The sequence below is a fragment of the Nicotiana tabacum genome, chromosome 1, assembly GCF_000715075.1.
Source record: "Nicotiana tabacum cultivar K326 chromosome 1, ASM71507v2, whole genome shotgun sequence".
Taxonomy (NCBI): Eukaryota; Viridiplantae; Streptophyta; class Magnoliopsida; order Solanales; family Solanaceae; genus Nicotiana; species Nicotiana tabacum.
This window is the reverse complement of record NC_134080.1, coordinates 11,791,024-11,812,088: the sequence shown is the minus strand read 5'-3', so window position 1 is coordinate 11,812,088 and position 21,065 is coordinate 11,791,024. Positions and strand designations below refer to the sequence as shown.

At 36.3% G+C, this 21,065-nt stretch overlaps 3 protein-coding genes, 1 long non-coding RNA gene and 2 pseudogenes across 4 annotated transcripts; 5 read left to right on the top strand and 1 right to left on the bottom strand.

Annotated features, from left to right (window-relative positions):
- Positions 1 to 1,239: 1,239 nt before the first annotated feature.
- On the top strand, positions 1,240 to 2,341 carry LOC107795289 (uncharacterized). The gene is made up of 4 exons (XR_012702308.1): positions 1,240 to 1,387; positions 1,484 to 1,657; positions 1,744 to 1,813; positions 1,897 to 2,341. It is a non-coding gene; the product is annotated as an uncharacterized LOC107795289 (long non-coding RNA).
- Positions 2,342 to 5,178: 2,837 nt separating this feature from the next.
- LOC107795283 (uncharacterized) lies at positions 5,179 to 10,830 on the top strand. The gene is made up of 5 exons (XM_016617891.2): positions 5,179 to 5,344; positions 5,470 to 5,698; positions 8,612 to 8,652; positions 8,949 to 9,240; positions 9,767 to 10,830. The coding sequence occupies exons 2-5, from the start codon at positions 5,535 to 5,537 to the stop codon at positions 9,831 to 9,833; spliced, it is 564 nt and encodes a 187-aa protein (XP_016473377.1). The 5' UTR covers positions 5,179 to 5,344; positions 5,470 to 5,534; the 3' UTR covers positions 9,834 to 10,830.
- LOC107795282 (calcium-dependent lipid-binding protein-like) lies at positions 6,275 to 8,390 on the top strand (annotated as a pseudogene).
- On the bottom strand, positions 10,241 to 10,777 carry LOC107795288 (uncharacterized). The gene has a single exon (XM_016617898.1). It carries the CDS (start codon positions 10,775 to 10,777, stop codon positions 10,241 to 10,243), a length of 537 nt encoding a protein of 178 aa, XP_016473384.1.
- Positions 10,831 to 14,034: 3,204 nt separating the features above from the next.
- LOC107795284 (ruvB-like protein 1) lies at positions 14,035 to 20,009 on the top strand. The gene is made up of 12 exons (XM_016617892.2): positions 14,035 to 14,266; positions 14,820 to 15,008; positions 15,330 to 15,461; positions 15,579 to 15,728; positions 16,001 to 16,156; positions 16,796 to 16,930; positions 17,108 to 17,173; positions 17,268 to 17,374; positions 19,136 to 19,235; positions 19,349 to 19,440; positions 19,527 to 19,596; positions 19,680 to 20,009. The coding sequence occupies exons 1-12, from the start codon at positions 14,186 to 14,188 to the stop codon at positions 19,767 to 19,769; spliced, it is 1,368 nt and encodes a 455-aa protein (XP_016473378.1). The 5' UTR covers positions 14,035 to 14,185; the 3' UTR covers positions 19,770 to 20,009.
- LOC142163908 (UDP-glycosyltransferase 73C6-like) lies at positions 17,641 to 19,129 on the top strand (annotated as a pseudogene).
- Positions 20,010 to 21,065: the final 1,056 nt, after the last annotated feature.

Genomic DNA, 21,065 nt, shown 5'->3' with positions numbered 1-21,065 from the left:
TCTTCCGAATTACTTTTGGATCTTGTGGAAATTAATTGAAGTGTATACCAGATGTTTTACATAACAATAAAAGAGAATCTCTGTCATGAAGAGAAGTTATACAAATCGCAAGTTTATTTAGGATATGCGCAAGTCCGAAGCAGGACACAGTCATCTTGACCTAAAAACCAAGTGAATGCAACAGTGGCCAAATGAGGAGGTCAAAAATATTGTAGTGTATACAAAGCCGAGCAGTTGATGAACTCTGGAGATCTGTATTTCAGCAATAAGGTTAGGCGGTTCATGATCAATATGTTTGCTTGTTGTCATTTAGATTCAAATGGAGGGCATTTTCATTTTCTGGTTCCATGATGTGTCCATGGATCAGGTTTTTTATTGGTTGTGTGTTTTTATGTGGATTTTTGATGCATTAAGCTTTGATTTTGACTTGAGTTGACCTATATGACTTTAGGTTGTGTTGAACCTTTTTGGTTGATTCAGAAAAAGGAAGCTTTTTGGTGGGGCAGAATTGGTTGCTTTGCAGAGGAAGTTGTGTTTCCCATTGCTGCTAAAGGTACTTTCTTTTGTTGATTCTGAACCTTATGCTATTTGCTTGATTTAATAAAATGTACATGGTCTTGTACTGATTTTGGAATAAAATTGGCCTGAATAGAGTGGAATGGAAATAGAGGATTCATATAGCCGACTCTTACTAGTTTATTATTGAGATGTATTTGGATGATTGATATTCTAGTTTGGTATTGCATATCTTCTTTTTAACACATAGGGACACAGCTTTGACTATGAAATTTCTATGCAGTTCTTTGAGTTTTGGATTTGAAAAAGTGCTGTCGTACAGTTTCTGTTGCGTATATGAGGAAGCATTTGGAGATTCCAAAGGGAATTATTAGTAGGTGAAAATTTTGTTGCACTTCTTTAAAACTTGACTATCTTTCTAGTTCTAGTTTCAATAACGGATATCTTCTAAGCATGGGCAGAGCTAGTGGCCGAAGGAGGTTCATCTGAGCCCTTTTCGCTGGAAAATTACACTATATATATAAGGTTAAAACCATTTTTATGTATATATATTATATAATTGATATTGAATCCCCTTGACCTATTCGTGTATTTACTTCTGTATATTTTTAATCCCCTTAGTGAAAATCCTGGCTCCGCCATGCTTCTAAGAAGTGGAATACACTTGAATTGACCGTCTGCTTCTTGCAGCCAACTGCAGATTTTGGAGCTGCAGAAGGTGTGATTAGTTGGGTTGTGCTACAAGCTCTAAGCTACCATTTGCCTCAAGGCTTTAAACCAGTTGGTAGCATCATGGGCTGTGAATGTTCTAAATTTGCCTTGTGTTACTGGACAGGACAGAGTGGCCCCATTCACGAGGCTCAAAATCCTGGTATGTATATCTTTTATTATAAGCTTTTCTGTAGCACTTTCCTCCTGCAGTGTTTAATGTACGTGCTATTTTTATCTGGTTTCATGCTGCAAATAGATGAAGAAAAAGATGAAGTTAGTGATTTGCCTGCATTCCTGAGAGTTTTCATTTGAGCAGCTCAGGATAGCTACATCTGCATTTGCTGTAGAGAATATAGTTTCGGAACATGGTGAGAAAGCTCCAAATGTTGTTTATAAAGGAAAGCGAGATTGGACAGCAAGCTTCCTTAAGGTTGGGTTTAACTTGTTTGATTTATAACTCCAGATATTTATTCTTTTAATTAGAAGTAACCGGTGTTCAATTCTTTCCTTTGTCAGGCATGCTGTACAGCTACTATCACCAGCCAGTGTAGTCGCCAAAATGAACGGCCGTGACAAAATCTGCAAGGTACTTGCCCAATCATGTTCTTTATCATTTTTGTCCTTGTTGAAGCTAGTTGAAGATATTTACTGAGCCTTTAAATTTTACAGATGGATCTAGAAGAAGTAAATACATTGTATCTTGATGCGAAATCATCTGCCCGACTTCTTCAAGAGCAACAGGATAGATACATCTCATGAGAAACTGTACCGTAATATCCTGTTCATTCTTAAATCTGGACGCTATAGCTTTGTTCGTTGAGGTGCTCGTATCCAAATTGCATTTTGCAAGTCAATTTGTTTCATTTAAGGATGTGGCTGTCTTCTGTAACTGATGTTTCATTACGTTAAGCGTACATTCTAGTCCGTTGGGTATCTTGTCCATCGGTGAGGCGACTCCTGTGCATCTGATACTCTTGCTAAAAATGTGTGGTGCGGAATTTTTTCAGTAATGGCTGTTTGTTACAAGATACTTACATTATCCTAACCCTAAACCTGTTAGATAATGATCTGGTTTTTCGACATATTTTGAAGATGAATTTATTTTCTTCTCCAATTTAAGTTATTTTGGTGGAGCTTTGTTTTCACTCAGTTCTTTGTTTTCACTTATTTCGGTCCAAAATAAGTGATTTTTTGACTTTTTTCTTGTGGTCCAAAATAAATGATTTTTTCAAATTTCAAGAATGAATTAATTATTTTTTTCCTACATTGCTCTTGGAGTAATTAATGTTGAAGTATGTGTTATGAACGTTTATGTGAATAGATAGTAAAGGTTAATATGGTCAATTTTATTGCTAATTAATGTTAAAAGGTGAATTCTTTAATATGTGTGAAACAATCAAAAAATCACTTATTTTGGACAGGAAGGAGTATTATTACTACCATTGTTATGATTAAGTAGACTTAAATTTGTTCACGGGAACATAGGCAAATTAAATTTAAAAAACATTCAGATAATCCCAAGTCAATAGGTGTTGGCCACCCCGTGCTAGATTGGAGGGGCTAGTGAATATATCCCATGATGGCCATGCGTGACTTAATTATATATAAAGTGTACACATGTTCTTAAATGGTGTGAGGTGGTAGAACACTATGGAAACTTCGTTGACTTTATAATCAATCTTGATTTTGTTACGCTCAATAAGAACCCGAAATAGCGGAAATAGGTTCGTGTTTCGCTTCCAAAGTCAGTCGTCTTTGCTGAAGTGTGAACTGCAGACGACTCTCCAGTGGTTCTATTTCTTTTTGTTGTACTTCTGGGTCAACCCAACACAAATGAGAAGAAGAGGGTCAGCCAAACAGCGGTCCACTGAACTCATCGCAAGGGAGGCAGGAAGCGGTAGCTTCTAAACTGGAAGCTTCTCCTTTATTTTGAAATTTAAAAAAAAGTTAATGGATGAAGTAATCGGAATGCCAAGTGGTTACGTGTCTTTAGGAAAATTCAGTGCAAATTGACTCAAAACGAACAATATTAGATCATGTTAAGATTATTCAGGCTTAGTATGATTGAACAATTACAAAATATCCAGTATATTTCTACAAGTAGGATTTGTTCATACACCTCATGTGATTGTAGACATCACAACTGCAAATGTTATAATATTATACACGTTTATCGTTCTCATACATTTTATCTAAGATCTGGGAACCTAAACATCGGTGAGAAATTACACCTAGGAGATAAACTACAGAGCATTAAGAAAAAAAGAATATTAATCAATTTCGAAATAAGAAAGAAAATCAATGCGTCATCTGTTGACAGAATGCAGGTTTTCAATTAATTCTACCATACATGGGAAAAGTACTTTAAAGAAGAAATAAAGATATGTGAACTTTATGCCTAGCTTCTTATGTTCAGTGTTGTGAGGTAAAGGAATCTACCGGATTTATCAAATGGCAAATCATTGATAACTAAGCTTGAACAAGCACCAAGAAAATTAGTTGAAATGTTTATTGGTTCAAAAAAATTTAAAACAAATTTAAAGCAACCAAAATTATTATCTCCAAAAGTGTATATAAAAGTCAGCTACTAATGCTCTATGTGTGTCGATGAATAACATTTCCTAATATTAGTTGAGATGTCAATGCAGTAACTACAAATTTCAGTGATTTTACCAAATAAAATAAATCCAACCAAAAAAAGTTCTAATTTGATTGCTACATCAATCTTGAACAAAAGCCGCAGAAGAGTGCTCAACTTTGTTCCTCTTCCACATGTTTTATCACTTTCTTCCAGTTTTTGGTCAGATCTATGCATGGATTAATAGAGCTGAAATTTTTCAATGAAGCTTACCTAAAAACGGCTGAGAAAACTCCAGCACTATAAACTTCAAAATATTTACCAATAATATAAAAAAGTGAAACCCCAAGATTATTTACTAATAAGCAGACAAAAAGAAGATCACCATTTATCGGAACTACAGTCGTTGGGATCATCAAATCCATGTGCTGGTGAATTCCTTCTAGCTAGAGAAATCGAGGAAAGCATTGAGGGATGCTAGATAAAGACGTTGAAGACAGATGCATTAGCTAATTAAGCTCAGAGCATTATGATGAAGAAAGAGATGAGAGCACCACGAAGAAGGAAGATGAACCAGAGAAACAGTGGCCAAATGATACGTGGCTACTCAGTTTCACGATAAGGCGACATTTCATTAGGTGGTCTGAAAAGACAACAATGCCCTTAACTTTTCCTTAAAGGATTTTAAGCAGACATGTCGAAATACTACATTTTCTAATAGGCGAAATGGCTTCCTAGCTACTTAAACTTGTAGTGCTTTTGAAAGCCGATGCATGAACATTGTATTTTTAAAGAAACACTACTTTTTCTAATAGGAAGGGAGTACTGATATGGAAGCAGACGAATGAGTTGCAGGTGTGGGAGGGACAGGGGATGATGGGAAGGAACGGGGAAGAGGAAGCCGGAAGGGTTTAAGTTTTTTCTTTCTTATTGTATTTATTTTTACTTTAAAATATAATTATAGGTGACAATTTTTATTTTAAAATTACACACGTCATTAGTTGGGTGGGGTCTTACTTTTGGATTGGTCATTTGCTGACTGGGTGGACACGTTTGTGTATGTGTAATACACGCGCGTAGGCTCAAGGGTCAGATGTTTTTATTAGTTAAGGGAATCATGATTTCGAGTGTTCAAATGGAAAAATCCAAAGTTCGTGTATCGGCTTTCAAAAGCCCTACAAGTTTAAGTGGTCAGGAAGTCATTTCGCCTTTCTAATATATAGAATTTGTAACAGTTGTAAACATACCAATTCCCATTTGATTTTTAGTTAAGCGGAGAGAAAAGAAAAAAGGAAATAAACAAAAACAAAAACAAAAACAAAAAAAGAGTACCCGGTAGAAGTCAATTGGCGGCTGAATTTTTAGACTTAGGCCTCTGGCCTCCAACCAAATAGGGCATGTATTTTCTTGAGATAAAATGCTGCAGAGAACATAAACAGAGCAAAGTTGGAGGAGAGAGAAGACTGATGAACGCCACCACGCCCACAAAAATAGCCCAAACTCTCCCTTACTTCACCTCTCTATTTCACCCTTCTTGAGGTACTCTTTGATATTAACACTCATCGTTAGTCTTCTTCCCTTTTCTTCTTATAATTAGAAATTCTATTTCCAGTTTTGTTTAGACATAACAAAGATTAAACTTTTTGTTTTTTTTTTCCCTGAAGGGGTGGAAAAGATTAGATTTTTGAACGTGTGGACAAGAAGTAGGAGGGGTTTTAGTGTGAAGAAAATGGCTTGGAGTTTGGAGAAAAGTAATGGGAATGTGGAGACTAAGGTAGTTTCTGTGAGTCCTGCAACAGAAGATTATGCTGAAGAGACAATTGAAGTTATCAAAGCTGAGAAAGTTATAACTGTGCCCACTGATACACTATATGGTTTTGCTTGTGATGCTTGGTATGCCTCTAATTTGCTCTTTCCTCTTTGATGACAAGTTACACACACACACTAGAGAAATGAACTATTATAGAAATATATAATATTTTGAATATACTTTGTACTAATACATTATTAGTACTCTTGGGTTTTGGTCTATTTTGTATTGGATAAAGGAAATAGATTGGAGAGGAAAGCGTAGGCTTGAATTAATAAGTAGGCTTGGACAGTAAAACACCAAAATTCTGTTGCAAAGTATTCTAAATTTTTTTGTTGATATTTTTGCCTTTCGATTCAATGTAGTTCTATATTCTGACATTTTAATGGAGTAAAGCTTTATTTTTTCTTAGACACTAGAAAATAGAAATTAGTAGCTTACAGGAAAGATTTTCAAATAGGCAAACATGATGTTTTGGTATACTAGTAAGGCATAATTAGTCAACTCTATCTTATTTGGGATTTGGCTTTGTTGGGTTAGCATATTTGTTACTACCCAAAAACAAGGTGAACCTTCGGGGAAAATCTTTTGGAGGTTTGTTCACAGTGGTATTTAAACTCTCACAACCTATAGTAACCTAAATTGAGCATAGGGTGTCAACTTAGTGAGGACTTGTTCTTTTTTGACTAGAATCAGTGTCCTTTGAATAGGTACTTGGGGACTTTGGCTTGTGAAAAGAGCATTGTGTGCCTGAAGTGGGAACTAGATAGTGATAAAAGGAATGATATTTGTAGTCGCTCTCCATTCTGGCTGATTTTTCTTGATCTGCAGTTGTGCTTTAAGGATTGCATTCCCTGTTCCACACCATGTGAAGAAAGCTATTTTCTCATATTCTGTATCTCCTTCCACTCGTCTCCCTGGAATTGATAAAATCTAACTCAAAGAAAGAAGTAACAGATTAGACCTTAAGAACTCTATCCTTCCTAGGATAGTGCAATAACATATTGACTAAACAGGACGTTTCAAACATTCTTGTTGGAGAAAAACAAACAATAGGTAAAGTTCATAAAAAAATAAAAAAAATAAAAAAAACAAACAGTAGGTAGTAATGCGTAACCGTCCAAGCCTCATTCATTTCATTGTACAATGAAATAAGTAAGATATCTTTTCTTCTTTAGCATCAAAGTATTATGGAGGAAAGGAATGCCAAGAAACACCATTTGGTGGAGAACCTGTGTTGGAGAAGCAAGAAGTTTCAGTATTTATACCCAATTATTATTTTGGGAATGAAGAGGGGATTGGGTTGAAATAAATGGGGTTGATTTCTGCATACTGATAGGGATAATCTTCGGAATCAGTTTAATGACAGCTTGGCCAGATTTGAGGTACAGGAACTACAAGCCAATCAGTAAGGTAGTTGATGTGAAACTAATGGGCTCCCTCGACAGGGATAATCTAAAGAAAATATGTGGCTGTAACTTTCTTGAATGGATGTCATTCCCAGTTTATGAACAAGTCAAATCGATGAACAAACAATCGAGCAAATATGGCCATTTATTGCCGAAGAAGTAGAGGCTATTATAAGAGATTTGCTGAACCTTTTTTAGAAGAGTATTGACCTCCTAAAATTATTTCATTGAAGTTCTGCAAATTACCATTGGGAACTTTGGCACCTAAAATAGAAGGTATTCATGTTCAGAGCCTTAAACAAGGTCAAAGCACTATCGATATTGACCTCTGATAGGATACCTCAGCCTAGTAGTCAATGAAGTGGGTGCAAACCTTGGAAACCATAGTTCAAATCTTATCAGAGACAACAAACACCAGGTTATTTCTTCCTATCTGCCTAAGCTTTAGTAGGCAGAGTTACTTGGCATTTACGCTGCTCGGACTGTCCGAAAATATTGCTGGATGTGTGTCGGATCCTCCAAAATTAGTATCGACACGGGTGAAACAACATTTTGGAGAGTCTACATAACATAGATACTATTGATAGTTATAGGTATCCGGTGGAATGGTCAACGTGTGCCAAGCTGGGATACCTCCTGTTATCCAGAAAAAGGACATTGACCTCCGATGGGGTGGTGATCTCAATATTGTCTTAAGTATTGAAGCTGCAATGGCTGTTTCTGTACCCATTCAGTTGAAATATCTTCAATTTCATTGTTATTTGTGTCATCTTCCAACTATATGGGAAATTCCTTGCTTCTTTGATGTTATTGTAGCTTTACTTTCTAAGCCAAAGTCTAAAATTGATTATACTTTGAGGGCTGTTGGTGGAAGTTTAACAGCTCTTCTTGGACTTTCATATATGATTGATGACATTGTAAATACACTAGTGACTAGTGATAAATATATGCTAGAATGGCCCCACTAAAATTATTGTTCCAATAGGCGGCATGCCTATGGATACTAGCGATTTGGAACTTAAGCCATAGAGAAGCACATAGAAACTGTAGTAAAGGCTAATGGCTTAAAGAATCATGAAATGTTAGGAAAATCTGATAAATACGTGGTTGTATACATTCGTCCACTTTTCAAGGTTAAGACCAAAATCATTGAGAAGAACCTAAATCCCGTTTAGGATAAGATTTTAATTGCAGAAGACAAAGAGACCCAAACTCCCATCTTAGAGGTCTTCATAACGACATTGGGCAAGACCAGCGAATGGGTGTCATAAAGTTGCCTCTGAATGAGCTAGTAGCTGATACTGCTAAGGAAATTGAAATAAGATTACTGCCAAACTTGCATGTGCTAATTAGTTTTGTGAATTAGAAAGTAATATTTTGAATCTAGGTTGTTAGAAGATAATATACTTCTCATTGAAAAATTTATTGGGGCTCCAGGTTGATTTAACTTTCAGAAAAAAGAAACATTCTTGTTGTTCGTTGTTCATTCATTTGACCTAGCAATCAAAGAGACAATTTAATTTGTTTATTTCTCTAAGTCGTATTTATGAAAACTCTGATTTAATTTTATATGGTGCATTGATTTAGTTCTGCAGAGGCAGTGAATCGTATTTATGAGATCAAAGGACGTAAGCATACAAGTCCTCTGGCTATTTGTGTTAGCGATGTTCATGATATACAACAAATGTGGCAGGGATAAGTATCGTTATTCAAGCTCTGTTTAGGACTTAAGGTTAAATATTTCAAGTTAGGACTTTATTGTTACATAGTAAATGTATGTAACTTCTCAAGTAAGACACTTGAAGAAGGACCAAGAAGAGTCACTCACCTGGGCAAATACTGGCCTGTGTTCAGTAGTTTTAGAAGCTTTTATCTTTCTCTTATAAATCTTCTGTACTAGAGGTTGAATTCAGATATTTTGCAGGTGACTCAAGCATCCTTGAGAAGTCATTAAACCCTGGATTAGAGAGCATAGGGGTTCGAGTGCCTGACTATAACTTCATCAGGGCAGTTGCCCATGGTTCTAGAAGTGCCCTTTCACTTACTAGTACAAACCTCAGTGGACAACCGAGTATCATAAACATCAAAGATTTTGAGAACCTTTGGGAGCATTGTGCATATGTCTATGATGGCGGAATTCTTCCAGCTGGGCGAGCAGGATCAACAATGGTGGATCTTACCAAGTTGGGGAAGTACAAGATTCTAAGACCTGGGAGGTAATCTTCCAATATCTAGGGTCGGAAATATTATCGAGTTGAACTGATTATAACCTTCTGAAAATGCTTCAAAAGAGTTCACTTCTTAAATTAATACCAGAAAATACTCGAGTAAGAAGATGCACAATAATTTTCATATTGTTTGTTAAATCAATCATGCTCAATTCCCTTACTCCAATAAATACAATAAGCTTAAGAATTAAGATATACAATTTGCCTCATGCCTTGATCATATTAATGGTATGCTACTTGCAAACCGTTTCTTGTTTGAGGGACGAAATTTTCTTTTGTACTGTTCAAGTACAGAGTCTTCATGTGGAATATATGTCAGTTTTTGGAGTTTTTGCCTTCAAAATTTCTATCTGGTGCAATCCTCTAGATAATGTCTATGACTTGATCATATATGTATTTTGTGTATAATTATATCTTGTTGTCGAAACTTCTCTTGGTGTTTGACTGTTTGAACTAGAAAGTCGTCATAAGATTGTTTTGTTTAAATTTGATGAACCACTAACTTTGTGAACAGTGCCAAAGAAGAGACGGTTGCTATCCTTGAAAGACTCTCCCTACTGGAAGATGGGACTGGAGATTAGCAAGTTGTTGTTAAGTTGAATCTGTTCAGCAGAAGAGGACTTTTTTTTGTATTATTTGAAAACATCTTAAACATCACAAAAGTGCATAAACACACTCCTAGAACGGAATACATTTCCTGTAATCAATATCTAACCATATGACGTTTAGTAGTTGGGTACTACCTCAGGCATCCGTAACTTCAACCACCAAATGGCCTTGTAACGCTTACAACAACATGCCTTTAAAGAAAGTACATCTGCAACCAAGAGCAGATTATGTATATAGTAGAAACTACCACCTATGGTACGCAAGCACCTTGCACGAGATATATGTCTCTCATGAAGAGTAATGACATAAAAAATGTAGCACTCTGTAGTCTGTCCAAGAACCGAGCAAGGAAATGTTCCCCATCAAGTAACAAATTGTGTCACATTTTGCAAAACCAGAATGAGTAGTGCTCTTCTTTGCGGTGCGCACTAACTAGACCCCCACAGTGTAAGCAGACAAAGTTGGTTTCATTAGAGAATGCATCAAGCATTATCTGTTTTCTGCCAGTTTTAGCTAATATTGAAGTTCCATCAACATCTACTTCAATTGGGTTATCCACTGTATTATGTTCAGAAGGCTGGGATACGGGAGGCATGGCCTCAGCAATGGCACACTCAGCAAATAAATAAGCTAGCTCATCTGCAACCACACTTGCCTGTACTTTATTTCTGTACAACTCCTGGGCACGATTAAGGGCTTGAAATATAGCTTGCTCACTGCCTTTGGTTCTCATGGCCATCGACACCGCTTGGAGAGCCTTAGAAGGCTTGCCTTGATCGATAAGCTGGCAAGAAGTAGTGAGCATGCCTTTAATGACATCGTGTTGGCCTGGACTGGAATGCAGTTGTGACGGTGGAGGTTGCGGTGGCACCGCCATGGACTCCGCCTCCATCATGTCAGTGTCCGTACTGTCCATGGTATTTCAATTGCAATTTGCATTCTGTACTTTCGTCGCTAAAGAATTCTTTATTTCTGACTCTTATTGTACTGAAAAGTTAGTATTTGATTGGAGGTATTAGTAAAAAGATGAAGATAAGAGAAATGGCGAAGAGACAAGCAGAAGTTTCTAACAATTTCTGGAATATTTGCCCCTTCCCACCCCCGAACACTCAGGCGAAGAGGACTTGTGCCTGAGTTTTAAGCATTGCCTCCTAAAAACATGATGTGGTTCTGCTTGCTGTCTTTAGAAAGCTTTCTTGCTTCCATTTGAAGTACAAACCACTTGGGAAACATTGAGGAGCACTATTTGTTCACGTGTAACCTTTTTTTTTTGTGTATGTGTGCGCGCATGAGAGAGATCACATACTAAATAGGATCCAAAGTGTGTCTACTGCTCTCCGTTTGGTAGTATCTGAGAGCATTTATAATGTAATGAATCAAGTGTTACACGAAAACCTCATATTTGGAACTTCTTAACTTGTTGAGATTCAGTGTCTTGAGAATGACTAATGATGGCAAAATTTCTACTTTACTCCTTAATGCCCAAGTTCTTTGTTTTTCATAGTCCGACAGGTATAGTTTCACATCTCGTAGTATCAGTTTCTTTTACTTAATTTACATTCAATTGAGAGTATGAAACTCCATGAGCCGAATATATTTATACAATGTTACTAAACCTTCACATTTCTTCCTCTTTTACTCTTAAGGGAAAAAAAGAAAAGAGAATGTGGAGTGCAAAGAAAGGTGTAAGGAGATGTACGTTTTAGAGTGTTCCATTTTCTGCAAAAGCAAGATGCAATTTTGCTCGAGGCAGAGATTTTTCTCTTCTGTTAAGCATAATTTTGAGGAATTCATATATTTTTACCATTTTGTGTTAGGGAGAAAAAGAATAAAAAAGTACGAAAGAAAGTAAATGCAATGGCTCAACATAATTTTGAGGAATTCATATATTTTTACCATTTTGTGTTAGGGAGAAAAAGAATAAAAAAGTACGAAAGAAAGGTGTAAGGAGATGTACGTTTTAGAGTGTTCCATTTTCTGCAAAAGCAAGATGCAATTTTGCTCGAGGCAGAGATTTTTCTCTTTTGTTAAGCATAATTTTGAGGAATTCATATATTTTTACCATTTTGTGTTAGGGAGAAAAAGAATAAAAAAGTACGAAAGAAAGTAAATGCAATGGCTCAACATATAAATGATGGAACGATATCCAAGTGTAATGTGAATGCCAAGTATCAAAGAAAGAACATGCATTTACACTAATTACAATCTTTATCAATCCAACTGGAGAAATTCACATACACATTTTCTCTTTCTATATCTTCTTCTGATAATATCATTCACCTATTAGACATAAAAAAGAAATTTTAAGAAATCACACTAGTTAAGATTTTTATTAAGTAATGATATTGTTCAAAGATTGTATATGAGGAGAACTAGGGGTACCAAAGTAGAGAAGAAGAAAAAGGAGGAGGAGGAAGAAAGAGAGTCGCGCTCGAATAGCTTGTTTGGCCAAGCTCGAATAGCCTGTTTGGAAAAAGGATGAGGAGTAGTAGCTTATTTTAAAAAATACTTTTCAAAAAAGTACATATGATAAACAGTTTGTGTTTGACTAATTAATTTAAAAAGCACTTTTGAGCAGCAACTAGTGTTTGACCAAACTTTTAAAAATGCTTCTAAATATATTTTTCTCATAATTGCTTTTCAAAATATTTTTGGGAAGAAGCTAATTTTCTGTTTCTCAAAAACTGCTTATGCTTCTACTCAAAAATACTTTTTTCCTTCTAAAAACTTAAACAAATACCTTAGGTTTGGAATTTTTTTTTTTGGCCAAAAAGAAACTTAATCAAACAGGCTAGAAACCATCTTTAAGCTATAATTTACATACTTTGAAAATTCGAAAAAGGGTCAAATATATCCTTGTACAATTCGAAATAGTTTAAATATATCCTTCGTTTGAGTATCTGGTTAATTATATCCCTACCGTTATATTTTTGCACTAATTTGCCCCTAATTTTGACGGAGAGACACGTGACAACCTAAAAATCAAATAACCCACCCCTAATTTAAAAATATCCGATTCACTTTACAAACCCACCCCTTAACTTGAAGCATACCCGACCCATTCCCTTCTAATTTCTCTTTATTTTTCTTTTCATTTTCTTTCCTTTTTTCCTTTACATCCTTCTCTATCTTCTACGTTCCAAATCAATGTTGTCAATGGATGTTAAAACCCAACTATTTTCAGTCACAAATTAATTAATCTCCCAAACTAGTTCCTTCCACCAGTTCAAATCTCAGGAGCTATAATGATAGAGCTCGAAACTTTAAGCCCCAAAATTTCTTTTCTCAATTATCAAAGCTAACTGCTTTCAATTTTATCAGTACATTTACCAAATTGTAGCTCAAGCAGACAATTCCATTTTCAAACCCAAATGATTTTTCAAGTTCAAGTGTAATTTCCATATTGCCAATCACGTCTTCAAATATTGGATGCAAACTCCCAGAATCAACAGCCCAAGGGGTTCAATAATCAAGCAATTAAAATTTCTCCATGCGCCACATTTAAGTTGCTAGCATACATAGAACCCCTAACTTGAGCTCCCAACCACCTATGGACATGAAAGACAGATTGGACTTGAAATTGGCTCTAAAGACGCTATTGTTTCCATGAAGCCTACAAATTTTACCCCAAATGCACTGTAAATGTTTGCCATTTGCTTCTCGAGGTGACATTATACTTCTTTCTTAGTGTTCACTTCCCAGATCTTAATCAACGAAGTGTTTGGATACTGGTGTGATTTCGACCTTTTGAATTCAAGAAAAGTTCGCCTGACGTATAGTCTGATCAGTTCTCCTTGGCATCCTATCACCATATTCAGTTCAACTGTTTTGTGGTTGTGACGATTTTCGAAAATGCATGCAAAGAAGAAACCAAATGAAGGGGAATGGGTCGGGTATGGGTCAAGTTAACGGGGAATTGTAAAGGGATCCAAGTATTTAAAATCGGTGTGGGTTATTTCTTTTTCAGGTTGCCACGTGTTATTCCGTCTAAATTAGGGGCAAATATGTGCAATAGTATAACGGTAAAGATATAATTGATCAGATACTCAAACGGAAAATGTATTTAAACTATTTCAAATAGTATAGGAATATATTTGACTAGTTTCAAATAGGTAGCACATATAAAAGCGCAAATCCTACGTGGCACTTCTTTAGAGGACTTAGATGCAATAGCGTAAACAAACCGGGGCGTTTAGTGCATTTTACATCTTTACTCTTCAAAACCCCCCACCATCGCCTCCATCAGTGAAGCTTTTGCTAAACCCCTAACAAAGAAGAAGAAGAAGAAAAGAACGGCTAAAGAGACACACTAAAGAAGAAAAATATGAAGATAGAAGAGGTACAATCAACCACTAAGAAGCAGAGAATTGCCACTCATACGCACATTAAAGGCCTTGGCCTTGAGGTAACTTATTCCTTTTACACCAACCTCCTCTCGTCTTTGTACACTGTTTATACCCTTTTTTACCATTTAAGCATTTTTTTTGAGTTAATTATTTGTCTCTGTTTTTTGGATTTTTACTTTTTGTGTTTAATTTGTTTAAAACTTCACTATTGTGCTGGTTCTAACCAGCCCCCTCTTTGTCTTAGACTACTATTTGTACCTTTTTACCGTTTAAGCAAACTTTTGGTTTAATTTATTCTTTTGGGGTTTTGGGTTTTAGACCTTTGATATTAAATTTGTGTAAACCTTCAATCTTTTGCTGGGTCTAACCACCCCCCTCTTTGTCTTAGTATACTAATTTGCACCCTTTTTACCTTTTAGGCAAAATTTTGATTTAACGTCTTTTCTTAGGGTTTTGGACTTTGGTGTTACTTTTCTGTAAAGTTGGTATTTTTGTGCTGGTTCTTTAGTGACCAAGAACTTTCTTGCATTTGATGTTTAATTCTATATATGTTTATACTGAAATTGCCAACATATGGTTGCTTGAATGTGACTACATTGTATTATATTGTAGCCCAATGGGATGCCAATACCACTGGCAGCTGGATTTGTGGGTCAGGCAGCAGCTAGAGAAGCTGCAGGGCTTGTGGTTGATATGATACGCCAAAAGAAGATGGCAGGTCGTGCTTTACTGCTTGCTGGTCCGCCTGGTACGGGGAAGACAGCTCTTGCTCTTGGTATATCACAAGAACTTGGAAGCAAGGTGCATTCTTTTTACTCTTTTTGGTTATGGATTTAATGCTTCTCTTTTATCATATTTATAATGTTTTGAGCTTTATTTACCAGTATTGGAATGAAATGGGATCAAGCAGAGTGGAATTCATATAAAGGATTCAATGATTCAAAATAGCCGAGCCCAAATGATTTAGGGTTGAGGGTAGTTGATTGATTGAATATTGATAATGTTTGAGTTGATTGGGCATTGTAAATCTTCTTCGTTTGTTATGAAAATTTACTTTTATTAGGATTGGCAATCCAAAATATAGCTTGTATGTGATCGGTGGCATCAACTTCGATGTTGCAGGTTCCATTTTGCCCGATGGTTGGATCTGAAGTGTATTCATCAGAAGTGAAGAAAACTGAGGTTTTAATGGAAAATTTTCGTCGAGCTATTGGTCTTCGTATCAAGGAAAATAAGGAAGTTTATGAAGGAGAGGCAAGTCGATACTCCATCCCATTTCTCGTTTCATTTGTGTCCGGTCCTTGACATAGTAATTCTGCGATGTTGATGCGTTGTGAAGTTGATCTCATTTTTAAACAATTCTTAATGTAGGTGACTGAACTATCTCCAGAAGAGAGTGAGAGCATGACAGGTGGATATGGTAAAAGTATTAGCCATGTTATCATTGGGTTGAAAACTGTCAAAGGTACCAAACAATTGAAGCTTGACCCCACAATATATGATGCCTTAATTAAAGAGAAGGTAAGCCAGTGAAGTATCAATTTGTTAATACGTTCAATAAATAGGATAATGATGAAATTTATTTTAACATCCAACATTTGAATCTAGATTGAAGCATATTTTCTCTTGAGTAAATTCATTAACTTTCATATCATTCTTATTGAATCATGTTCTCAGAAGGCATTGTGAGAATTGTATTTGTCTTTAATTTACTTCTGTCCCATATACGCTTATTTTGCAAGGGAGCCTAATCTTCTTTGTTGATATCTCCTGTCTCCACGATATATGTGCAGGTAGCTGTTGGTGATGTCATTTACATTGAATCAAACAGTGGAGCGGTTAAAAGAGTGGGCAGAAGTGATGCTTTTGCCACAGAATTTGATCTTGAGGCAGAGGAGTATGTTCCACTTCCTAAAGGAGAGGTTCACAAAAAGAAGGAGATAGTCCAGGTTTGTCTCATTTCCCATGCAGTCACATTTCTTATTTTGCTATGGCGCAAATAGAAGATTACCCTGGCATTGTATGCATGTAGCTGATTTCTGTGCTTCTTTTCCACATGGTCAATATTTTCTATAGCTTAGCTATGGAATACCAAAGATCATAGTTTGTCTTAACAAACTCACTTGAACACTTGAAGGGTGTGTGAAATTCTGTATATCATTTGGAGGAGTGAGGAAACAGATCCCTTAGATAGATACCGGAATGATCAGGAATTCAGCCTCCTGGATTTTAAGGATGTAATTGGAAGAGATATCGTAGGCCATGGCGTTAACAAGTTAATATAGTGGTAAAGTTAGCAAGCAGCCAAGTATCTGCTTTTGGCACAAGATTCTTTTAGGAGGAAATGAGTTGTCTGTAATTGAAATATTTAGTTAGTTAGATTTTGTACATCAGATCTTCTGTGGATACCTACATGCCATGATTGCTTGCTTGTGTGGTTTTGATCAAACTAAAATGCAATTCCAAGTATCTGCCTTTTTTTTTGGGGTCAAATGATATCACTAATATAATGGTTTTTTATGAGGGAACTCGATTGAAAGGAACAGGAAACCAAAGATTTAATTTCACACAGTATTATATTTCGCCAGGATGTTGCATTACATGATCTTGATGCTGCAAATGCACGTCCACAAGGAGGACAAGATATATTGTCCCTTATGGGTCAAATGATGAAACCTAGGAAAACCGAGATTACTGACAAATTGCGGCAAGAGATAAATAAGGTACTTCTGATTATTAGTGCTACTAGTACTCTGGACAAATAATTATGCTGTTTCATGCATGTTGATTACAGTCCAATTGTCTATTCATGCCTTCATGGATATTTTCATGAAGTGTCTATGAGACTGTGAGTTTAGTATTTTAGCATAATGGGCTATTATGTGCTTATTTCACTGCAGGTTGTCAATCGTTATATTGATGAAGGTGTTGCAGAGCTTGTTCCTGGTGTCTTATTTATTGATGAGGTTCGTTTCTCATTCATACAACAACGTGCTTGATAATGCATTTAATACTAACCCCCACCTCCGGTTAATTAATTGGAGAAAATGTCTTTGGCAGGTTCATATGCTTGATATGGAATGCTTTTCATACTTGAATCGTGCACTGGAGAGTTCATTGTCTCCGATTGTGATTTTTGCCACTAACAGAGGCATTTGTACTGTCAGGTATGGCTGTTCAAAACTAAGCCTGAAAAATTCATCAAGTTCCATTATGTTGATTTCTTTATTCTGGGGTTTTCTGAAATTTGCAAATTAAAATTTGCTTTCTGGCTTGCCTTTTATCATACATCAAACAGTTGCATGTTGATTGAAGTGTTTATTAAATATTTCATGCTGCTTGGTATGTTTGCTAAACTTATTATTTGTACTTGTGGAAGGATAAAGAAAATACAGGACAAATTTGTCATTTTTCTAATATCAAATATGCTTACATGGGGCATGTAATTGTAGCTTTTAAACTGCGAGAATTACGAGAAATATGTAACTCGGAACATAATTACTTGTTAGATTCACTTTGTCCTTGTACCCTTGATGTCCCCTGGCCATCTCATCCCTATGGTAGACTTAGCTAAATTGTTAGCACAACATGGTGTAATTGTTTCTATAACTTCTACACCCCCTAACACCATCAGATTCAAATCAGGCCTTCAGATCAGAATACTTGAACTCGAATTTCCAAGCCGGTCTGCCCAAGGGATGTGAGAATATGGATTCCTTACCTTCTCGTGATTCAATTAAGGATTTCTTTGTAGCTGCTAGCATGTTGCAAAAAACATTTGAAGAATTGTTCAGTGATCTTAAGCCTAGTCCTAGCTGCATAATATCTGGGAAAAACATGGCCTGGACCGTTGATAGTGCACCTAAGTTTAGAGTTCCTAGGATTTTCTTTGATGGTATGGGCTGTTTTTCTTCTACGTGCATGCAGAATTACAGAGTTCTAAAGTTCACGAGGTTGTGTCCAAGTTTGAGCCTTTTGTGCTACCAGGTTTGCCTCGTAGAATAGAGCTGACAAAATCACAGTTGCCTGAAAATCTGATTCCAGGCTCACCAGATTTGGTCGACGTCCGCAATAAGATGGTTGCTGCTGAATCCATCTCAGATGGGATTATTGGCAATACTTTTGAGGAACTGGAACTTGAATATGTTCAAGAATTCAAAAAGATCAAAGGTGGGAAAGTCTGGTGCATTGGCCCTGTTTCAGCTTGCAATGAATCGGAATCTGGAAAGGCTGCAAGAGGCAGAACTCTCTCTTTAGATGAGAACCAATGCCTGAAATGGCTTGACTTGCAACAACCAAACTCTGTGGTTTATGCCAGTCTTGGAAGCATCTATGGCCTCACATCTTTACAACTTGTAGAACTTGGGCTAGGATTAGAAGCATCAAATAGGCCATTCATACGGGTATTGAGAGGAGGGGAGAAATCAAAAGAGTTAAAACACTATTAAAATTTTATGGAAGAACGTCAATTTCCTTGGCTCGTAGAATGTGTTTTTTCTTCTTTTACCATAAGAGTCTTATGAAGAAAATTGAGGTTACAGAGAGCGAAAACCAGGGAGCACAAAATTACCGTAGCAGATACTAAGCAATAAAAATCCACATGGGATATATAAACTTAGCTATTTCTTCTTCTTTGGAGATGGGGCTGGCGGTAGACGGTCCTTTCCTGTATTTATTGAATATGAAGGTTTATAAGAGGGAGAGAAGAAACTCAGTATGGAACTAAACAAGGAAAATCAAGTCTGGATTAGGGGAAGGCATTACTAATATTACAGGTTAATATTCTCCTTATTGTCAGTTACGAACTGCATGTTTTTGGCGTTGTAGACACCTTAGAAGTTAGATGTATGTACAGCAGTACAGATACATGTGATGTCTGTTATAACTCAGTTGTCACTAACAAATTAACCACATGTATTTCCTTGCAGAGGAACAGATATGACTAGTCCACATGGCATTCCAGTTGACTTGTTAGATCGGTTGGTGATTGTCAGAACCGAAACTTATGGTCCAGCTGAAATGATACAGGTTCCCACCAGTTCGTTCAACTTTTCTTGTATACGCCTTACTAATTTCAACCTGAACATGTGTAATGTCATTGCATTTTCCTGATGGATGTTTTTTTTGGAATGTGTGGCCAGATATTAGCTATACGTGCACAAGTGGAGGAACTAGAAATAGATGAAGAAAGCCTTGCTTACTTGGGCGAGATTGGACAGCAAGCTTCCTTAAGGTTGGGTTTAACTTGTTTGATTTATAACTCCAGATGTTTATTCTTTTAATTAGAAGTAACCGGTGTTCAATTCTTTCCTTTGTCAGGCATGCTGTACAGCTACTATCACCAGCCAGTGTAGTCGCCAAAATGAACGGCCGTGACAAAATCTGCAAGGTACTTGCCCAATCATGTTCTTTATCATTTTTGTCCTTGTTGAAGCTAGTTGAAGATATTTACTGAGCCTTTAAATTTTACAGATGGATCTAGAAGAAGTAAATACATTGTATCTTGATGCGAAATCATCTGCCCGACTTCTTCAAGAGCAACAGGATAGATACATCTCATGAGAAACTGTACCGTAATATCCTGTTCATTCTTAAATCTGGACGCTATAGCTTTGTTCGTTGAGGTGCTCGTATCCAAATTGCATTTTGCAAGTCAATTTGTTTCATTTAAGGATGTGGCTGTCTTCTGTAACTGATGTTTCATTACGTTAAGCGTACATTCTAGCCCGTTGCGGTGAGGTGACTCCTGTGTATTTGATACTCTTGATAAAAATGTGTATGGTGCAGTATTTTTTTCAGTAATGGTTGTTTGTTACAAGATATTGACATTATCCTAACCCTAAACCTGTTAGATAATGATCTGGTTTTTCGACATATTTTGAAGATGAATATATTTTCTTCTCCAATTTAAGTTATTTTGGTGAAGCTTTGTTTTCACTCAGTTCTTTGTTTATTATCATTACTATAACTGTTATGATTAAGTAGACTTAAATTTGTTCACGGGAACATAGGCAAATTAAATTTAAAAAATACTCAGATAAGCCCAAGTCAATAGGGGTTGGTCACGCCGTGCTAGATTGGAGGGGCTAGTGAATATATCCCATGATGGCCATGCGTGACTTAATTATATATAAAGTGTACACATGTTCTTAAATGGTGTGAGGTGGTAGAACACCATGGAAACTTCGCTGGCTTTATCATCAACCTTGATTTTGCTATGCTCAATAAGAACCTGAAATAGCGGAAATAGGTTTTTGTTTCGCTTCCAAAGTCAGTCGTCTTTGTCCAAGTATGAACTGCAGACGACTCTCCAGTGGTTCTATTTCTCTGTACTGTACTTCTGGATGAACCCAACACGAATGAGAAGAAGAGGGTTAGCCAAACATCGGTCCACTGAACTCATCGCGAGGGAGGCGGGAAGCGGTAGCTTCTAGAATGGAAGCTTCTCCTTTATTTTGAAATTTTAAAAAAGGTTTATGGATGAAGTAATTGGAATGCCAAGTGGTTGCGTGTCTTTAGGAAAAATCAGTGCAAATAAAACGAACAATATTAGATCATGTTAAGTTATTCAGGCTTAGTACGATTGAACAATAACAGAAAATCCAGCATATTTCTATAAGTAGGATTTGTGAAGCATAATGTGTAAGTAAATTTTATTCCTACCTTGTAATTTATAAGTTATAAAGGTAGAGAGATTTTTTTCGATAGACCTTGGGCACGAAATCAAACTAAGTATTCCTAATACTTTTGCTAGTAAAACTAAGATGAGCTGAAATGAGTCTTGTTTAACAAAAAGTCTGTTATATGAAGAAATTTTTTATTATTGTACTTTCTTTCACATCTAAAAGGTGTTCGTAT

Coding starts and splice junctions, on each gene's coding strand:
- LOC107795283 (XM_016617891.2), top strand. CDS start 5,535: ATGGCTTGGAGTTTGGAGAAAAGTAATGGGAATGTGGAGACTAAGGTA. Junction 5,699..8,611: donor GGTTTTGCTTGTGATGCTTG/GTATGCCTCTAA, acceptor GCATTGATTTAG/TTCTGCAGAGGCAGTGAATC. Junction 8,653..8,948: donor TATTTATGAGATCAAAGGAC/GTAAGCATACAA, acceptor GATATTTTGCAG/GTGACTCAAGCATCCTTGAG.
- LOC107795288 (XM_016617898.1), bottom strand. CDS start 10,777: ATGGACAGTACGGACACTGACATGATGGAGGCGGAGTCCATGGCGGTG.
- LOC107795284 (XM_016617892.2), top strand. CDS start 14,186: ATGAAGATAGAAGAGGTACAATCAACCACTAAGAAGCAGAGAATTGCC. Junction 15,729..16,000: donor ATGCCTTAATTAAAGAGAAG/GTAAGCCAGTGA, acceptor ATATATGTGCAG/GTAGCTGTTGGTGATGTCAT. Junction 19,441..19,526: donor GGACAGCAAGCTTCCTTAAG/GTTGGGTTTAAC, acceptor TTCCTTTGTCAG/GCATGCTGTACAGCTACTAT.